Source organism: Nymphaea colorata, chromosome 12 (assembly GCF_008831285.2).
Source record: "Nymphaea colorata isolate Beijing-Zhang1983 chromosome 12, ASM883128v2, whole genome shotgun sequence".
Taxonomy (NCBI): domain Eukaryota; kingdom Viridiplantae; phylum Streptophyta; class Magnoliopsida; order Nymphaeales; family Nymphaeaceae; genus Nymphaea; species Nymphaea colorata.
This window is the reverse complement of record NC_045149.1, coordinates 3,176,516-3,195,567: the sequence shown is the minus strand read 5'-3', so window position 1 is coordinate 3,195,567 and position 19,052 is coordinate 3,176,516. Positions and strand designations below refer to the sequence as shown.

The window sequence follows — 19,052 nt, the reverse complement described above, 5'->3', positions numbered from 1 at the left end:
ATATCTATCGTTCGAATATTTTTAATATCTGCTTTGAACGGAGAACTGAGATCATCATTAAACAATCCCCAGCGGAAGCAATGATGTAAAAGTGTTTAATGACCCTGTGTAAAGGAAGGTTAAACAACAATAATCAATGTTTATGACTTTTGTTTCATTCAAGGATTCATTATTTCATTTCCAGCAGGTTAGCGTCTCACCAACCTTTTGACTGAATGGGTAATCAAGCATAGAGCTTCTTAATAATCTCTCCTTATAAGCAAAGACATTAATTTATTAAAAACTTTTCTACTTTCATTTTAGAATAGAAAAAAAAATAATATAAGAGACATTTCAAAAGTATATAAATCTGTACGCCTCTTTTAAAATTTTCAGTTTTGATTCGGCTTTTTCTGTATCCATTGAGAGAATTTGGCTTTATTTCTTTATTGGACTAATTAGCCTTTCTTCAATTGTTTGTCTGTAATTTTTGTGCTGAACGTCGAGGAAATTTGGTTGATCATGAATTGCGTTCCATTTTATACTTCACTACAGTTGAAAACAATAAGTGCCCATTTCAGGTGTTATTATGAAAAATACGTCTGATATTTTGAACTTCTGACGCCCGGCATTTTGTGCTCACAACCGACAACAGGGGAGAGTGAAAAAGTCAATTCACGAGAATAATAAATCCGTTTTAAACATATAGAAGGCCCACATTTTGTTTAAAATATTTTCCAACAGGAATTTAAGAGGTCTTATCCCCCACTTATGTGGTCTTATATCTACCAATTACTATCTCTCTCTTTCTCTCCCTCTCTCGCTATATATATAAGAGAGAGAGATTTCACATATTTTCTTGTTTCCACGAGAATTAGGATTCATGGTAGAGAGTTCAGAGAGGGAAAGAAACAAATATATCTGTGGTACAATAAATAATTTTAAGTCATTCATTTTAGAAGTACATCAAATTGACTACTTTATACAGCATTTTTGCTCACCAAATAATGTACATCGCATCACACAAAACAGTAAGTCAATAAAAAGATACTAAAACCAGAATGATGAGAGCGCAGGTATGGGTTGGCCGTGCATGGGCTGGGGTTTGGCATTTTGGAGGGACATTTTCATTTAATACTCGACCCCACTTACATAATGGCAGACCTCAGGCCCAAATAGGTTGTTTGGTAATGGTACTCAACACTACAAAAAGACTATTTGACACGGGTAACGGTGACCTAGGCATGTGGGTACGGTTGCGTATAGCTTTATTTTTAAAACATTTAAAATTATATTTTCAAATTTAATTTTTCTTTAATTTTTAATTTTTCTTTCTTTTATATTTTTCTTTCATTAAAATTTTATATTTTCCTCTTATTTTTCTTTAATTTTCAGAATTTTTGTAGATTATAATACAGTATGTGAACTATTAATACTTTTTTTTATTTTGTCATATTTGACAACATAAAATCTACCTATCCACGTACCTATAATTTTAAAAATTACCGAACTCATACCGCCGAAGTCCGAACCCATATCATTAAATGAAAACAGTAAGTATAACCCCCTTTAAATGGCAATTCATAGCCAGAGGTGACGCATGTATCGGGCAAATCAGAAGTGCAAATATCTTTTTCAAAAACTTAACTGAAACGGTGGTGACTTGAAAGAAACTTAATTTTTATCAGGGAGACTGACGACTTATGGGAGTTGTTGGCGATTGAATTGGAACTTGGAAGACGTGCATGTATGGGTAACGCTTTTGGACTAAGTCGATTTTGTCACCTGAGCAAGCCTGTGATCTCTTTAAACGCGTGGTCGTTGACTTTATTAGAAGGAACAATATCCTTCTTGTTGGCGGTTCGAGCTTTTTCTAACCTTTCTGCAGGGTTTTTCTTTCAATTGATCATGGTGGTGTGGAGCTGTTTTGCTGCCCTGTTCTTAAGCATCACATGCCATCTTCCTGTTGTCTTAGGCGACACTTATGGCGAAGATGGTAGTCCTCTTAAACTTCAGCCCTGTTTTGCTTTGTTAGCCTGTTATGTTGTTCTTTTTGCTCTTGAAACAGGCGGCAGCTTTTTTTTTTTTTAATTCCAACTTGGTAATTTTCTTTTCGTTTTGGTTACTCTCTAAAACGTGAACTGGAGTAGGCCAGGGCAGCATTCTTGCTCCTAGCATCCTTGTTCATAGTTGCTTCTGCGTAGATTATTGGAATTCATTTTCAGGAAGATTTTACATGCTGTGAAGAGTGACTATATTGCTTTCTAATTCTCAATCTTCTTCTGGTGTTGTATGCGGCGGATGTTCTCATTCTTTATGCTTCTGGTGTTTATCTATCTCATGTAAATGATTGTCTTTAAAATCGTTTCTCAAATCCTTAATACGAGTTGCTGCAGAAGTCTTTAACTAGGTGGACTCTTTTGAACGAGTTTCTTTTTCCTTGCTATTGTTGTTTTTTTCTTCTTGTTATCATTAGGGATCGTAGAGCCACCGTGAAACAGAATAATTCGAATTGGTTGTTATGCAAAGTTGCAAACATTTCTTAAATTGTAGGATGTGTGCTTTTGTAACTCTGTGGTCCTTGTAAGTCATAGCAGAGAAACATAGTACCACTTTCTGCTCCGATTAAAATCCTCGGTGCTTTGTTGAAGAGCTTACAGCTGTGCATGTACTCAATTCTTTATCTTCCAAGGGAGTTCTTGCTAGCAAATACAGATTATCAAACACCTTGAAGTTCTGGTAAATGGCTATCCATAATGTATCATCTTTTAATTCTTTGGGCTGTACTGCGTTGCAGCTGCTGCACTTATTGCATTGAAGAATGATTTGCAGAACACCCCAGCAAGTTGGGAGAAATATGATCCATGTGGTGCACCATGGGATGGAATTACCTGCAATAATGGCAGAGTGGTCACCTTGTGCGTTTCTCCTTATGAAACTGTTCAATCTCTTTGATTATTTTTCTCCTTCCACATGATTTCCTTGTTCCATAATCTTGATTCTGATATAGGACATTAGCATCCATGAATCTTAAAGGCACCGTTGCTAGTGATATTGGCTCTCTCACTCAGTTGCAGTTCTTGTAAGTTATCCAGAATCTGAGTTATGATGATATGAATAATTTCTTTGTCCTTATGTCCTTTTCTTTTCACTATATTCATGAATTTGTTTGATTTTATTTTGTTTTATCACAGGGATTTATCAAACAATCCTGGAATTTCAGGTCAAATCCCACAGAATATAGGGAATCTGTTGAACTTAACAAGGCTGTAAGAACCTGTTCATTTGATATTCTAATCCAACACTACTTCCAGCAATAGTTAGTGGTAATAAATCCTTTTAATTTCTGTGTATCAGGATGCTTTTGACTTGCAGCTTCACTGGTCCCATCCCCTTAACAATTGGAAACCTCGCACAGCTGGTTTACCTGTAAATCTGACAAACTTTTTGTATGGTCAACCTAGTTCATCCATGCATTTTAATTGTATGCTGAATTTTCCTTTCCTACAGTGATCTGAATTCAAACAAATTAACGGGTAACATACCTGCATCACTGGGTCGTCTCTCCAATCTTTATTGGCTGGACATTTCAAACAATACCCTAACTGGAACCCTTCCTGTGTCAAAGGGAAATTCGCCTGGTCTGGACAATCTTCTGAAGGCAAAGCATTTGTGAGTGGAAAGTGTTGCTCTTTATTTTCTTTAACTAGCAAAATCAGTGATGGCAGTTTTTTTTTCTTGTCATTTCCAGCCATTTCAACAAGAACAAACTCTCAGGATCTATTCCAGTTGAGCTTTTCAGTTCAAGCATGGTCCTTATACACATGTAAGCAAATGCACACCTAAAAGTTCCCTATCATTTTCCATCACAGGTCTAACAGTATTTGTGGTTGAAACAGCCTATTTGATGATAATCAGTTCACTGGGCAGATTCCATCAACAGTTTGCCTTGTCAAGTCACTTGAAGTCCTGTGAGTTGGGCTTAATTTGTTTGTTATTTCTTCTTTCTATAGATAACCAGCTAGAGAGTGAGCCTTTCTAGGACTTCATTTCGAAATTCATCTGTTAGGATGGCATGATTTGTGCAAAATCTTACTGGGTCTACTTTTTGCATGACTTTTGAATATCAGAGAAACTGTATTTCTGTGGCACCATCCTTTTACTTGTCCTGATTTCTTCTTATTGCTTTCTGTTTCAGTCGTCTTGACAGGAATTCCCTTAATGGATCGGTTCCATCCAACCTTAATAATCTCACAGGGATAATAGAGCTGTATGTTTCTACTTAACCAAGTCTTGGCTACAGAAAAATTACATATAAGCAAGGGATTTTTCATTTCGTCTGTCATTTTCAGGAATTTGGCTGGGAACAAGCTAACTGGAACTTTGCCTAATTTGACTGGAGTTACAACCCTCAATTATTTGTAACGAGCTCAAAAACTTGTCTATTTCCTAACTTAGGCAGTTTTCTCATCTATTTAATTAAATTAACTTGTAAGACCTTTTCCAGAGATCTGAGCAATAATTCTTTTGACCCGTCACCTATACCGTCATGGTTGACAACTATGCAGTCACTTACAACACTGTGAGTTGAACTGGAATTTGTCCCTCTTCTTACTCTTCAAAAAAATATAATGCATCTGTGATTTTTTTTCTTGGCCACATGGCACAGTGTAATGGAAGGTGGAGTGCTGCAAGGACCAATACCAAGATCATTGTTCAGCCTTCCTTCACTTGAAATTCTGTAAGTTACTGCATGCTGTGCTTCTGGCAAGTTACCTGAGCATGTGTCGTTTTAGCATCCTAAACATTTGCATGTATTGCAGGAAGCTGAAGAATAATCGGATAAATGGCACCCTTAGTTTGGATAATGACACCAACCGGCAGCTATTACTTGTGGATTTCGAGAGCAACCAGATATCCAGTGTGACAGTTGGACTCGTAACTTCATATACTCTAATGTGAGGAATTTTTTTTTTAAATTTGAAACTTTGTGTTTGATAATTTCATTAAAATATTTTTTATTTTTGCACTTGATTCTTAGTAATATGATGTTCTTTGCCTAACAAAAATGCAGATTATATGGTAATCCCATCTGTGTATCCGACCTTGCAAACACTAGATACTGCCAGCTTCCAACTCAAGTGTCAGATTCATATTCAACTAATTTAACAAGTTGTGGGAACATAACATGTCCACAAGGCCAAAAGCTTAGCCCCCAGAGCTGTGAATGTTCTTATCCTTTTGAAGGACTTCTGATTTTCAGAGCACCTGCATTTCAGGACATATCAAACAGCAGCAGATTTACTGGACTCGAATACCAGCTATGGACCAATCTGAGTCTGGCTCCACATTCTGTTTATCTATCAAATCTTTACTTTGATGTTAATGACTATCTAGTGGCACCAGTGGATTTTTTCCCATCAAATGGCATTTATCTTAACCAGTCAGAAATCCTAAGGATATCCTCATATCTAACCAACCAAAGTTTCAAGCCTCCAAGTGGATTTGGGCCATATTATTTTGTTTCTCTTCCTTATATCCAACAAGGTAACACGAGATTTTCTGGTATTAGGTATAAAATTGGTTCTGTTTGTTACTTCATTTCATTTGTTGTATTTTCTTCAACTTACTAAATTAGGTCTTTGCCAGGAGCAAGTCAAGCGAAATCCTTTAGCTCTTCAGCAATCATTGGAATAGTGGTTGGTTGCTCCGTTTTGGTGATACTACTTTTTCTACTTGGATTTTATGCACTTAAGTATAGAAAACGGGCTAAAGAAGCAGCATTAAATCCTTTTGGTAAGTTTTCTTGAAGTTGTTTATTGAATCTGGGTCTCTTATACATAGACAGAGACTTTAGCCAGCATAACAAAATAAAAGTTATAATTGCTTAGTGGAAGTCAATGAATGTTTTTGCCTTGATATGGTCTACTAATTTCAGAAACATGGACAAGAGTACACAGTAAAGGTCATGGAGATGCACCACAAGTGAAAGGAGTTAGATGGTTCTCATTTAATGATGCCAAAAAGTATACTAATAATTTCTTTGAGGGCAATGAGATTGGAGCTGGAGGCTATGGCAAAGTAAAATCTACTGGAAATTCTATGCTAGTCACCTTTTATGGACCATCAACGTGATCAGTTCTAAAATTATACTTTTGCAGGTTTACAAGGGGACTCTTCCAAGTGGACAAATTGTGGCAATCAAAAGAGCACAAAAGGGATCCACACAAGGTGCACATGAGTTCAAAACAGAAATCGAACTGCTATCAAGAGTTCATCACAAGAACCTAGTAAGCCTTCTAGGCTTCTGCTTTGACCAGGGAGAGCAGATACTCATCTATGAATTCATTTCTAATGGCACATTGGGAGAAAGTTTGTCTGGTATGGAAGCTAGAAGTGTTGTTTGGTGCTCCACCTTTTTGTGATTTTCCTTCTTTTTCCCTTTTCTACTCTTGGAAAATGGTTTCTGCTACATTAACAGGGCGCACTGGCATCTGGCTTGACTGGAAAAGGAGGGTTAAGATTGCTCTCGATTCAGCCAGGGGGCTTGCTTATCTGCATGAACTTGCTGATCCACCAATAATCCACAGGGATGTCAAATCCACAAACATTCTTCTGGATGAAGATCTAAATGCTAAGGTCGCAGATTTTGGCTTATCAAAGCTTATAGATGATGAAGGAACGGGGCATGTTTCCACTCAAGTGAAAGGCACACTGGTGAGCCTTCTAGTGTCCAGAAGCAAGTAAAACTACAATTTCATTTAATTGAATTCAATGTGGCTCTCCATTTCTTCAGAAAATGGTCACGTACCCTTCCTCAGCCATATCTATGTCATAGATCTAACTATTAATTGTCAAAAGAATACATATCAGGTCCACGTTGTTGTGTACTAACACGAGCCTTGTGGCACTAGAGGATATACTAGTAATTTTTCATATGACACTAAGGATCTCAGGTGTGACCTAAGATCCACACTTGATATTCTTATTTTACTCTTGTGCTAAGAAAAGGTCTGATCTAAGATCAGAGAGCACAAGAACTGATATCAAATCGATGGATCTCAGTGCCGAGAGTCTAAGATTAAACTAGATTCATATGTATTCAAATGCCCCGTAAAATAATTGATTTATGTCTTTTTTACTGCACAATTTCAGGGGTATTTGGATCCTGAGTATTATATGACCCAACAGCTTACATATAAAAGTGATGTATATAGCTTTGGCGTGGTTATGCTTGAGCTTGTAACAGCCAAGCCACCAATACAAAGGGGAAGATACGTTGTTCGTGAGGTGAAAGCAGCAATTGATAAAACCAAAGAATTTTATGGCCTTGAGGAGATACTGGATCCTACTATCAGGGGTGAAACCAGTCTTGTAAGCTTGCAAAAGTTTGTGGGCTTGGCATTGCAATGTACAGAAGAACTAGCATCTAAACGTCCATCCATGAATGAAGTGGTGAAGGAAATTGAGGCCATATTGCAAAATGAACAGTTCAATGAAAGAAGATCAGCATCAGCTTCTACAAATTTAGGAATTCCAGTGCAAGGCATTCATCAGCCTTATGATGAACAAATTTCGGGAAAAGGCTTTAGCAGTGATGAATTTAAGTACAGTGGGGCATATGCATTCACTTCACATGTTGAACCAAAATAGGACAGTTTAGTTGCCTTCTGTAATTCTCTATTCTTCCATTCCATTTCCTTCCTTTCATATTGTGTGCATGAAGCAAGTTGAATGATAATGAAGTGTAATGACAAAAAGTGGTAATTGATTCTTTATACTAGTGCATATGCATTAATTTGAGATGCTAAATAATTAGGATGATTTAGTTGCATAATTGTTTGTTCTTTCTCCACTTCATCTGCTTCCTTTATTGTGTTAATGTGTTTCTTGAAGCAAGTTTAACTGTTGAAGGATAATGATATGTGATTGATAAAAGTGGCCCTTGTTTCTCTACATTAAATTTGGTTCTTGAGTTTGTTCAGACACAAAACCAACAATAATCAGCCACCAATGTTTGTGATTTTGATATTTTCTTTGTTCTGAAACACATTTGGCAATGGGAATTAGAATCTCTATTGTGGTGCATACTAGACTTAACATGCCCAGCACTTGGTCAACATATTGTGTGTGTACACACCATTTCTGCGCATTTTTTATTACAAGTACCGGAATGCTGTGAACGAGAACATCATGGAGAGATAAAATTAGTTTCTTTTGGGTTCTTGATGAGCACACGTGTTCCAAATCGAGGAGAATTCAGGTACGATAGTATGACATTAACATCTTGCTGTCCAATGGAACCTTGTAAAGGCTTTGGTCTGAACATGTATTGTTGAGGAAAGGAAGTCCCTTGACCGCCAAAATGATAGCAACTATCCAAATGGAGCTCAATAATGAAAATGAAGGAAGTATCACGTATATCAAAACATCTCCAAAACAGATGGCGATAGAAAAGCAATTTCCTCAAAAGCAGGAAATTAAGATTTGATGTAATTTTTACATCCTACAATACCTATAAATAAGAGAGGCATCTCTCTCCCTATATACTGAAATTATATTTTTAAGAAATTCAATGAAGAGAGGTTGAAAGCTTTTCATTGTGAATGTGAACTCATTTAACGAGAGTGAAACCACGTGAAGCCTGGTCTTTGATTTCTTTCTGCCTTCATATTCTTGATGTGGTATCAGAGACTTGGTGACTCCTCTTTACACGTTTTATTTCTTGGCTCACGGCATGAAGAATTTTTTTGTTGGACCAGCTTGTCTCGAAATTTTTGCAACAGTCAGCTCCATCCTATGTCTTGTTTCCTATCTTACCTGCTTTCACAAACCTATAGTATTTTTTGTCCATCAAGTTGATGGAAGACAATTTCTTACTATTAGAATCTCAGGTCACTCCCTTGTTGAAAAGCTAAAATATAATGTGATATATTAATTGTTCTACACCCTGTCTGGATGAAAAGATTACTGGATCTAATGGATAGAATGTTAATGTTTTAGCTTTTCTCCCATGGCATAGGATGGACCAACTATTGCTTGCTTGGATTTTGTCCTCCATGAGTGAAACGATCAATAGTCAAGTTGCGCGTCTAACATCATACAGAGTCTGAACCACCCTTAAAAAAGACATGCCACTCTGTCCTGAGCAAGAATGGAGTAGCTAAAATCTCTGACTGATTATATTATTTCTTATTTCCACAAAACTAAAAACCCAGCCCCCCAATCAGATCTGGCCTCAAATAATTTGAGGATGAAGGTCTGACTATGCAGATATTATTAGCTGGCCTACCAGTGTGTATGGGTCTTTTTGCACTTCTTTGAATGCGCTACTTTTTTATCCTATTTCCTTAGTAGAACTCTCGATTATATTGCTTGTTTATAAGGCCCAACTACATCACATGTAGAAACCAAAACAACTGCGGCTAATATCGCTGCGCCGCAAAGCTAAATATGGATCAACTTAGTTTGCCTCTCGTCCAAATGAAAATCAGTTTGCTAAAGGAAAATCTAAAAATAACATCTGACCAAGAATGGAGGATCCATTACATGCAACTCGTGTGGAAATCATGAGCTTATATTGCTACCCGATGTGGGACGGTTTGTCAAGCTTGCCACAAGCAAGGACTTGGCACCCTATATTGCAAGGTTTTTTCTCTTGAAGATTCTTCACCAGAGGCTTTTCAACACGTTTCTACAGCTCATGAAAATGACGGCGATACAAGATATTTAGATTCCATCATCGATGTGAAGACTCAAAATTTTTATTTTAGTCGGATTACCATTTTACATCTCATTAGGTTAATTGCAAGAAATTTCAAGAAAATTTGGAGATTAGTTGCAAATATTTTCAAAATTTTCAAACTTTTTGAAGAAATCGTCAGTTATTCCCGATCAATTTCAATATATCTTAAATCAATTTTCAAAGATTTTGAAACAAATTCAAATAAATTTGGGAATGATTTTAAATCAATTTTAAATTATTTTCAGGTTAACTTTAAAGATTTAGAATGAAATCAAGTGATATTTAGGAGAGAAATTTCAATTGATCGCAGATTTTAATTTACAACAAAATTTTAAAATTCCTCATTTTACCTTATTTTTTATTTTTCTTTATCCAATTTTCTCCTCTCTTTTGTTTCTTTTCTGTTCTTGTTCCTCGTTTTTCTTGGGCCCGCGCGGGGACTCCCCCTGCTTCGCTTCCTCCCCTCTTCCCTGCTACAGTCTCTCGCATTCGGCCTCTTTCTTCTTTCCCACATCCATTTCGTCTTCCCTATCTTCTTTTCTGTTGTGTTTGGATGGATGGAGTTAATAGAAGGAAAGGTGTGGAAAAGAACAAGGTGGGAAAACTGATGCGGAGGAAAAAAACCAAGAAAGGAAAGAAAAGAAAATACAAAAAATCATGTTGGTTTAGTAACATAAAAAAAGGTGATGCTTTAATTTAATTAACGAAAATACCCTTAACATTCATTTCATTTTAATTGTAGTATTTCTTTCTTTCTCTCATTTGCTTCCTCCCTCTCTTTCTTCTTTCTATCTTTAAAATAAATTAAAACCTGTTGAATAATTGAATAATAGGTTAACCACTCTTATGGCAAAAGTTGGCTGTTCAACTCTCCCCCAAGAAAAAATGGCGAAAATGTGTTCGATCAACTTGTGTCTACAACCAGGTTCGTGAATGGGGTGGTTGCCATTTTTGCATTTTAATTCAATGTAAATATTTGATAAAATTTGGATTTTCTGCCAACGTCCAAGAAAGTGTGTGTTACATTATACACAAGTGCAACTTTGAGGAATAGAAAAAATTACTAACAGCAGTATTAACGGTGATTGTGTTTCAAAGTATGATAGAAATGAACTAGAAGAAATGTTCTTTTAACTATTTGCTAAGTCAAAGGAAATGCCTTATTCGGGAGAGCAAGCGAGGGAAGCGAGCGAGCGTGAGGAGGAGCAATTGAGGCAGGGGAGGCTCCGTGGGGGTCTTCCCCCGGATGTGGGCTTCCAACGATGGAGCAGGAGGTAGCGCCTGTGTTGATTGGCATTGTATCAATGGATGAGGAGTCTTTGCCGATTGGGGAATCAAGTTGCATTTGAGGTAAGCCTCCTTTTTCTTCCTCTCTACCGGTTAAAGATATGGATGATTTCGTGCCTCCTTGTGTGCTCTCCTCTGTGTATGGGGAATATGAGGGGCAGATGAATGGAGGTGAAGGGGTCTCTGCAAATGGGAATGGGAAATCCCCTGTAGGGAATGCTTGCTGTGAAGAGGGAAATACTTGCCAGGGTGAGGAAGGGGGTGTTCCAGAGCAGTTTGGCGGAGTGGGCAGAAGAGGGCTTCCTCAGAGTCGACCTTGGGTGGACGGTGTTGCAGGTCATAGTCCTGACCATGAAGAGGAGCTGCCTCCTTTAAAAGTTATTCTTGACAAGGGTCAGCCAATAATAGTGGTGACTGAGGAAGACGCAGTTCGTTGTTTCATGTATTCAACCTTAAAATTTCAGTGGAAACATCTCTAAACTCATTTCTGGCTTGCTTACCCAATGAATGGAAGAATATCTCATCAAATCTCCCTTCTCAATAAAGAGGATTTTCTGATTTGAGTGGCAAGCAAAGAAGAACTTAACTTGATATTAGAAAAATGCACTTGGAAAGTGGGTGGTAGGGCTCTAGTGGCTGCCTGATGGAGGCCTGGCCAACAGCTTGAAATTAATCCAAGTTCTACCGCTCCTTTGTAGGTGAGGCTGCCAGGTCTACTACCACCATATTTTTGGAATCGTCGAATCTTCAAAGCAGTGGCAACGAGACTACAAGGTGACCTCCTAGAGACAAACACTCACAGGGTTCGAATTCCCGCACTAATTTCGCCCGCATCTTATTGGATCTCCACATCCAATCTGAACTCCCGCCAGAGGTGGAGATTGACTTGGGAGGTGGCCATATCCTCGCGCAAGCGACAGTTTATGAAGGTCACCTCCATTTCTACCAAATGTGTGGTGTGAACTCTCACCCACCAGGGACTTGTCGTAAAATTCATAACACAAAATTGAAAGACGAATCCAGAGCTCTGGAGGTTGGCCACATGGTCACTGGAATTTCTCCCAATAGAGAAAATCGACCTTCAGGCGCGTCACGACTGGAGCACCTAGCTGCAGCCAACAGGTTTAAAGTGTTAGCAAAAACAGAGGAGGATCATGCCCTTCACGACAAAACCAATGAGGGGCTAGAGAAGTTGCATTGGAAATCAGAGTAGGAAGGTCATGTCCCTCTTCGTGCACCCAGACGAAAAAGAGGCAAGAGCAAATCACCTAATGTAGGGAAGAGTCAAAACAACAATCACTCATCCACTGAGCACCTCCCCAATCCATTTGTCTCCAAGCCTCCAGATGGGCAGGAGTTCCCTTCTGATGTCCCTCCAAGGGCACCTAGTGATTCGGGGCAAGATGGAGTTGCCATTTCTTCTAGTCAACAAGGCGCAACAGAGGGATCCTCATCATGGGAAATCAAACTAAGTCATGGGGCTAAACATATGAGCAGGGGAGCAGAGGTCGGAAAATCCTAAAAGACATATCAAACTTTAATCTTCTCCAGCATGAAGACCTTGAAGGAGTGGACAACAAATGTAAAAGGACTTGCTATGGCCCATTTTCGCTGTTTTTTGTTCCCAACCCCCAGGACCAGCACATAGAGGGCCCCATGGGAGAGACCAAGGAGGGTGTGATGCTCATATCAGATTCTCCTACATGAATTTCATGTCTTGGAATATAAAAGGGTTGGTTAGATGGGAGGCTAACCTAGAACTCTCGGCCCTTCTGCAAGCTTTCTCCCCTGGATGGTTTTGCTTAATTGACACAATGCTCTTTGAAAAACAAAGCTCCAATAATGGCAACTTAGTATGAAGAATTATGGTATGGTCCCCAATACTCACTTGCCCTTTGGGGTTACCTGTATCCTCTGTGCGTGGGATCCAGCGAGACTAAAAGCTCAAGTTGTGGTGATAGATCATTGCTGGATTTTCTTAAGATGTTTTAGGAGAGGCTCCCGTGAGATTTTCTATGTGGGAGGAATCTATCTTCATCTAGCAAGTGGAATTCCAAAAACTTCTCTTCCTGATCCAACATCTTAAGGAACCAGTTTTGTTGATGAGTGATTTTAACTGTATGCTAGGCCCTTAAGATAAAACTGGTAATAGTTCATCACTTTCTTCCTGCAACAATTTTGCCTTTTTCCTCGCAAGCAATAGCTTTAGCCTTCTAGAAGATTTGAAAAGGACCTTCACTTGGACTAATAACCGCAGAAATGGAGATTCATCTTCTGCAGGTTGAATTGGTGTCTATTGAATTTGGCATGACGTTAGCAATGGTTAGGGAGAAATCAACTGAAAGTGGTGGTTCAAACTTCTTCTGATCATTCATCTCTTGTCTTCTAGTCATCCTCCTCGAAAATTGGCCACACTCGCCCTAGACTTTTTAGGTTTTTTAGTAGTTGGCTTAGCTACCAGAGAGCTACAAAATAGTGGCTGAGGCTTGGTCTCATTGTGATCTAGGTTGTCCCCTCATTAGGGTTATCTCGAAGCTTGAAAGAGTAAAGAAAGATTTATCTAGATGGTACAAGTTTGGAGATGTGGCTTCGCGAATCAAAGGCCTAAAGCAGTCGCTTGAGGACACTCAAATAAGATGTGAAGCAGGGGATAGTTCTGGGGATAGTTCTGCGGTGCTTGTGGAAATGTTACTTAGGCAAGAGTTGTCGAAGGCACTCTTGGAATAAGAAAGTTAGTGGAGACAAAAGGCTATGATTAAATGGCTTCGAGAGGGTGACAAAAATACGTCCTTTTTCCAAAGAGTGGTAAAGAGGCGTCATGTCAAAAATCAAATCCTTACAATGAAAGTAGGTGGTTTGGAGTTTGAGGATCAAGATATGATTCAACAAATCTGTTTCAACAATTTTTCTAATCTTCTGCACTACGGATGGCTCAGGGGAGATTGTCCCAGGTTTATGGGATGGAGATGCCATTTCAAAGAGTTTGATTAAACCGGTCACTACAGAGGAGGTGAAACAAGTGGTCTTTGAGTCTGACTTTGACAACGCTTCGGAGTGAGACAGTTTCCCTACCTCTTTCCTTAGATCTTATTGGAACATTGTGGGAGATGATATTTTTGAGGTCATGCGTAGTTTTATTAATTCAAGGAGGCTAGTCAAGAAGATTAACAGGTCTATGATAGCTCTTATTTCAAAACATGAGAGCACCAAAAGGGTTGCCGAGTTTCGCCAGATTGCTCTATGCAACTCAATGTATAAATTCTTGTCCAAATTGCTGGCCAATAGAATGAAAAGCATACTCACAAGGATTATTGGAAAAGAACAATGTGCTTTTATCCCAGGTAGATTTATTTATAAAAATGTCATTTTAGCTCATGAAATAGTTCACTCTTGCAATCCTCAAAGAGGTCTTCTTGCTACTTAAACCTTGACTTGTCTAAAACATATGATTTGGTTAATTAGAAATTCTTTGAAAATGCTCTGCTCAAGATGAGATTTTCAGAAGCATGGGTACGCATGTCACGTCATGTGTCACCTTGGCCTCTGCTTCGGTCTTGGTTAATGGGGTTCAAGGTGAGTATTTTAATCTTGCCCATGGGCTTCGCTAGGGAGATCCAATTTATCCTTATCCTTTCATTGTCATTATATAAATTTTCAGCATGGCTATCTGGCAGACCGCTTGTTTAAGCCTCCCCTCATATCTCATGTGGGTCGTGCTCCCCTGTTTCTTGCCTTTGCGGATGATGTTATCATTTTCAACGACATTTCACAAGCTTGTGTAAGAATTACTGTGGCTCCTAGGGACCAATGCAGGTCTGAAAGTTAACTCCCAAAAGTCTAATATTTATTTTTCTGATGTTGTGCCAGCTGAGGCAAAAGACAGGATTTGTTCTACTCTTGGGTGGCCTTGTGATTCTCTCCCTACGTCTTACCTTGGGCTACCTATGTTTACTGGTAAACTTAAGGACCACCTCAACAAGGTCGAAAAACGTCTTTCTCTATGGAAGTCGGCCACCCTCTCCTATGCTAGATGTCTATGCCTCCTCAAACATGTCCTTAGCAGCGTCATTGGCTTCTGGACATCAGTCTTTGCTCTTCCTAAACAGGTTTTAGGGCTTCTTTCCACGTCCATGGTAAACTTTTTATGGGGTGAGGATGGAAACTCTAGAGCAAGGCACCTCATTACTTGGGATCAGGTTTGCAAACCTTACTCAAAGGGAGGCGCGGGATTACCACAACTAAAAGAATGGGCTAGGGCATGCCAGGTAAAATGGCCCCTTTCCATTTGTGCTCATGAAGTATATTTGGCTAAATTTTGCCACAAAAAATATGTTACACTAAAGAGTTTATGGGTTATTAAGCCCAAAGTGAAACAGTCTTGGTTTTCAAGAACTGCATTATGGCTTGGTATCCAGTTAAGGGAAATGTTGTGTGGTAGGTCGGTAAAGGTGAGATTAGCTGTTGATATGGTAAATGGAGAGGCCATGTTTTGACTGATGTCCTCCTAGAAGAGGAACTATTATTCCTTCAATAATCGAAAACTATGACCATCCAACAAATTTTAAAATCTGATCTCTTCCTTGTCCCTGAGTTCGGTGCAGTTCTCCGTAGGCTTTATATACCCATACCTCAATTGGGAACTGATATGGATGTACTACAATTGGGAAGTAGTGTGGATGTACTACAATATGTTGGGATGCCTGCCCTTGAAGTTAAAGTGGGAGATACCTGGGAGGATACTAGAGAGAAGGGACCTAAGGAAACTTGAAGGGAATTCATTTGGAATAAAGATGTTCATCCTCGTGGCAGATGGTTCACTTACATTGTTGTAAATGGATGTCTCCCTACTCAAGACAAATAAAAGAAGAGGAGACGTACCCTAGCAAATCAATGTCCTATTTGTACTGCTGCCGAGGAATCAAATGGTCATGTGTTGCTGGAATGCCATCTTGCAACGAAAATATGGAATGTGGTCTCTAAGAAATTTTTTAGAAACTTGGAGGAAGAAGAACTACCACTGATGAATTAAAGTGCTGGTACAGTTGCAGCTTCAAGAGAGGATGGGTATCGGAGGATTTGCTTTTAAACTGTTATTTGGAGTATATGGAAGTGGAGGAACAAGTGATTTCATGGGGGGATAGCAGATCCGTAGACTTGATGTGCTCTCAGACATGGTTGGACTGTGTGAGTAACTTTGCTGCTCTCCTCGATAGCCAACCTAAGGAGCTTTATGAAATGCGTTTTTGGTCCAGTTTCGGCATCCTTCTGGGCAAATGGTTAACCACCCATCCTAACTATAGAAGTATCCAAATAGCTTCTAGAAAAATTAATGGTGCTTGCTAGGTTGCAGTTAAGGAAAAGGGAGCCAAAGATGTGTTTGACATGGAAAATCCTTTCTGCTGCATATCAATTTGTCTTTTCCCTAAGATAGAGATGTTAGCTTGGACACTTCTACACTTTGACTTCAATGGTTGCTCCACCATAATCATCGGTGCTAATAACAGAAAATGGAAATTTTGGCTTACCTCTCTCATTGAAGGTAGAGGGGAGACAGGTCTGGTTCCCAAATTGTGGCTAGCAAAGTTCAACTTTTTTGCATCACTAACGAAAATCCAGATGTGCAAACTCTTTCTTCGCTGCCCTTAATTTGAGGTTCAATGTTTTCCCTTGTATAGGTTGCAACAATTTTTTGTTAGTTCCCATGTAAATATTATTTTTTGGCACTGTTGGATTAATAAAGTTTTCGGAGGACTCCTCCAGCAGGTTTGACGTGTAAAGGGAATGCTTTATCATCACGTTGGGCAAAAGCCTTGTTATGGAGGCATACTCACCTCCCATCTTGCAGCGAAGATGCCCTTTTTAGATCTGGAAACCATTTTTTTAACAGAAAAATGATGCACTTTGATTAGATAATTTTTAAGTGAATTAACTTGAAGTCCCCAAGTTTAAAGAGAGTTGGTGAGCAGGATAATATATTGTATTACAACATTACTCACAATGTCGTTGGCAAGCAAGAAAAGGCAGCAACCTACCGTTAAAGCAAGATGGTTGTAGTTTTTACATAATCAGCATCAGACAAGAAATCATTTTATGAAAAAAAAAAAAACACTAGGAACAAATAAGAGCACACGAACAGACAAGATAGTCTAATAAATAAATAATTACAGGTACAATGGAAACCAAACCTTTAAAAATAATTGCATAGCAGTTTGAATAGGTGAGTAACCAAATTGAAAAAGAAAAGAAATATATATATATATATATATATATATATATATATATATATATATATTGCAATATAAACAGCATACAATCTAAAAAAAAAAGAAAAAAGAAAAAGAAAATGAGAGGTGGGACATCGGACGGCAGGGGAATGAAGCGGCTTTGTGGTTCATGGATGGGAGGAACCGACATCCAAAGAGGGGCAGGGGATTGAACCGGCTCCTTGTAGGTGGCTTGGTCTTCTTTGGTAGATGCCCGTTGTCATCCTCAGCCCATCGACTCGCTCCGTGGTTCATCAATGGAAGGAACCAGCATCGAAAGAGGGGCAATGGAGTGCTGGTTGCTATTGGCCATGGTTGTGTGTGTGTGTGTGAAGAACGCCATACCTGTGTTGCATCACATTAGCTCTTGCAGGTTGCTGCTACATTGGAGTGGCCGTGATGAGGGTATTTTCATCATTTGGTTGAACGCCCTCTGCTTTCCTTCCAAATCTCCCAAACAGGGATTCCGAATGAACGTATCTTTCCTTTCCTTCCCTTTTTTCCTTTCCTTCCCATCCAAACGACTTATTTCTTTTCCTTCCTCTTCTCTTCTACCAAACAGGCTGTTACTGCTCACACTGAAGTTCGCCTTGCAGCCACCCTTTTTGTAATATAGGTGGGGTCTTTGGCCGAGGGCTTTCCAAACCATATTTCATAGGCTTTCTCTTCAACAATCCTCATTCGGTGTGGTGGCAGTTGAGGGTTAAGATGATCTTCAATTAATTTGTGGAAGATGGTTCCTGTGTTTAAAGATAATTCGTCAAATGATCCTTTTCGAATTCCTAAGTGATCATAAATCCGTTCAGGTTGTTCAACCAGTCAAGGAAATCTGTCTTGTTATCTTGGAGGCCATTCAATCTTTTCTCCCATACTATTTATCATTTCAGGGTGGAAATCACGAATACCTGCAGTTTGTGAAGAAATGAAGGTTTTAGACTTGGTTCAGAATACTCATCCTTATTCATTTAAAATGCAGCAAATTTTATCACCTATACTGGCATTCTGCTTGAACAAAGTCATAAATAGAAGCTATCCTTGCTTCAGACCATTTTTTGATTCAATGCATGGTTATGGTTTTTTTTTTTTTTTGGTGGACTGTATATTTTGTAAACCAATTATCACCGGATCTGTCATTAATGGCAGCGTGGCTTCTATGGAAGGTAGAGAAAATCTTGCTAAAAAAAAAAACTGAAAAACTTAGGCCATGTGCTGAGGCTGATGTCTTGGGCCCTTTTATGGTCTCCATTCTTCATGAAGCTATGTCTGGTTGCTTATCCACTGGGTCTGAAAGAACACCTGCATTGCTGCTTAAAGAAACTGCATATGGTTCTCTTGGATACACATACTATGAGCTGTCAAAATACCTTAACTTCAAGGCTTGAAGCAGCAACGGTGCCTTAGTTTGCCAGATCAGATCGAGAGTATGCCATCGGAGCAGACATCCCAAATTCTCGCACGCAGCAGGCCGTTCAGGTAATTCCCAAACTTGCGTCTTGATTTAATTGTGTAAAGTCTGTTAAATTTTTTATTTGTTTGGTTGTTGTAGCTGAAGTGGGGCCGTTTGTTCAATTCTACTGTATTTTAACAATTTTCATCTAAAGTGCATCTTTAGTTTTGGCATTTAGTCATATGTTTAGATTCTCATTTTTGAAATGTTGAACTGATGATTAAATGCATGTTATACTTTGATTATACTTGTTGAGGGTTTATGGATCTCACATAATGAGTCTTGAATCATAGATCTCAAACTACGAAGATCACATTTTGGATTTTAGATC

At 38.8% G+C, this 19,052-nt stretch overlaps 1 protein-coding gene across 2 annotated transcripts; it reads left to right on the top strand.

Annotated features, from left to right (window-relative positions):
* Window positions 1-1,683: 1,683 nt before the first annotated feature.
* LOC116265932 (leucine-rich repeat receptor protein kinase HPCA1-like) lies at window positions 1,684-7,757 on the top strand. Of its 2 annotated transcripts, none has more exons than XM_050080967.1 (20): window positions 1,684-1,726; window positions 1,868-1,975; window positions 2,777-2,897; window positions 2,990-3,061; window positions 3,174-3,248; window positions 3,337-3,408; window positions 3,490-3,651; window positions 3,731-3,805; window positions 3,879-3,950; window positions 4,178-4,249; window positions 4,332-4,400; window positions 4,487-4,561; window positions 4,649-4,720; window positions 4,803-4,937; window positions 5,054-5,526; window positions 5,629-5,775; window positions 5,918-6,060; window positions 6,141-6,360; window positions 6,461-6,696; window positions 7,135-7,757. In XM_050080967.1, exons 2-20 carry the CDS (start codon window positions 1,888-1,890, stop codon window positions 7,630-7,632), a joined length of 2,877 nt encoding a protein of 958 aa, XP_049936924.1. In that variant the 5' UTR covers window positions 1,684-1,726; window positions 1,868-1,887; the 3' UTR covers window positions 7,633-7,757. The 2 variants fall into 2 exon arrangements, with proteins under 2 accessions (XP_049936924.1, XP_049936923.1); XM_050080966.1 differs by having other exon boundaries at window positions 1,691-1,732.
* The last annotated feature ends 11,295 nt before the right edge of the window (window positions 7,758-19,052 follow it).

Coding starts and splice junctions, on each gene's coding strand:
- LOC116265932 (XM_050080966.1), top strand. Junction 5,527..5,628: donor TCTTCCTTATATCCAACAAG/GTAACACGAGAT, acceptor GGTCTTTGCCAG/GAGCAAGTCAAGCGAAATCC. Junction 6,697..7,134: donor CTCAAGTGAAAGGCACACTG/GTGAGCCTTCTA, acceptor GCACAATTTCAG/GGGTATTTGGATCCTGAGTA.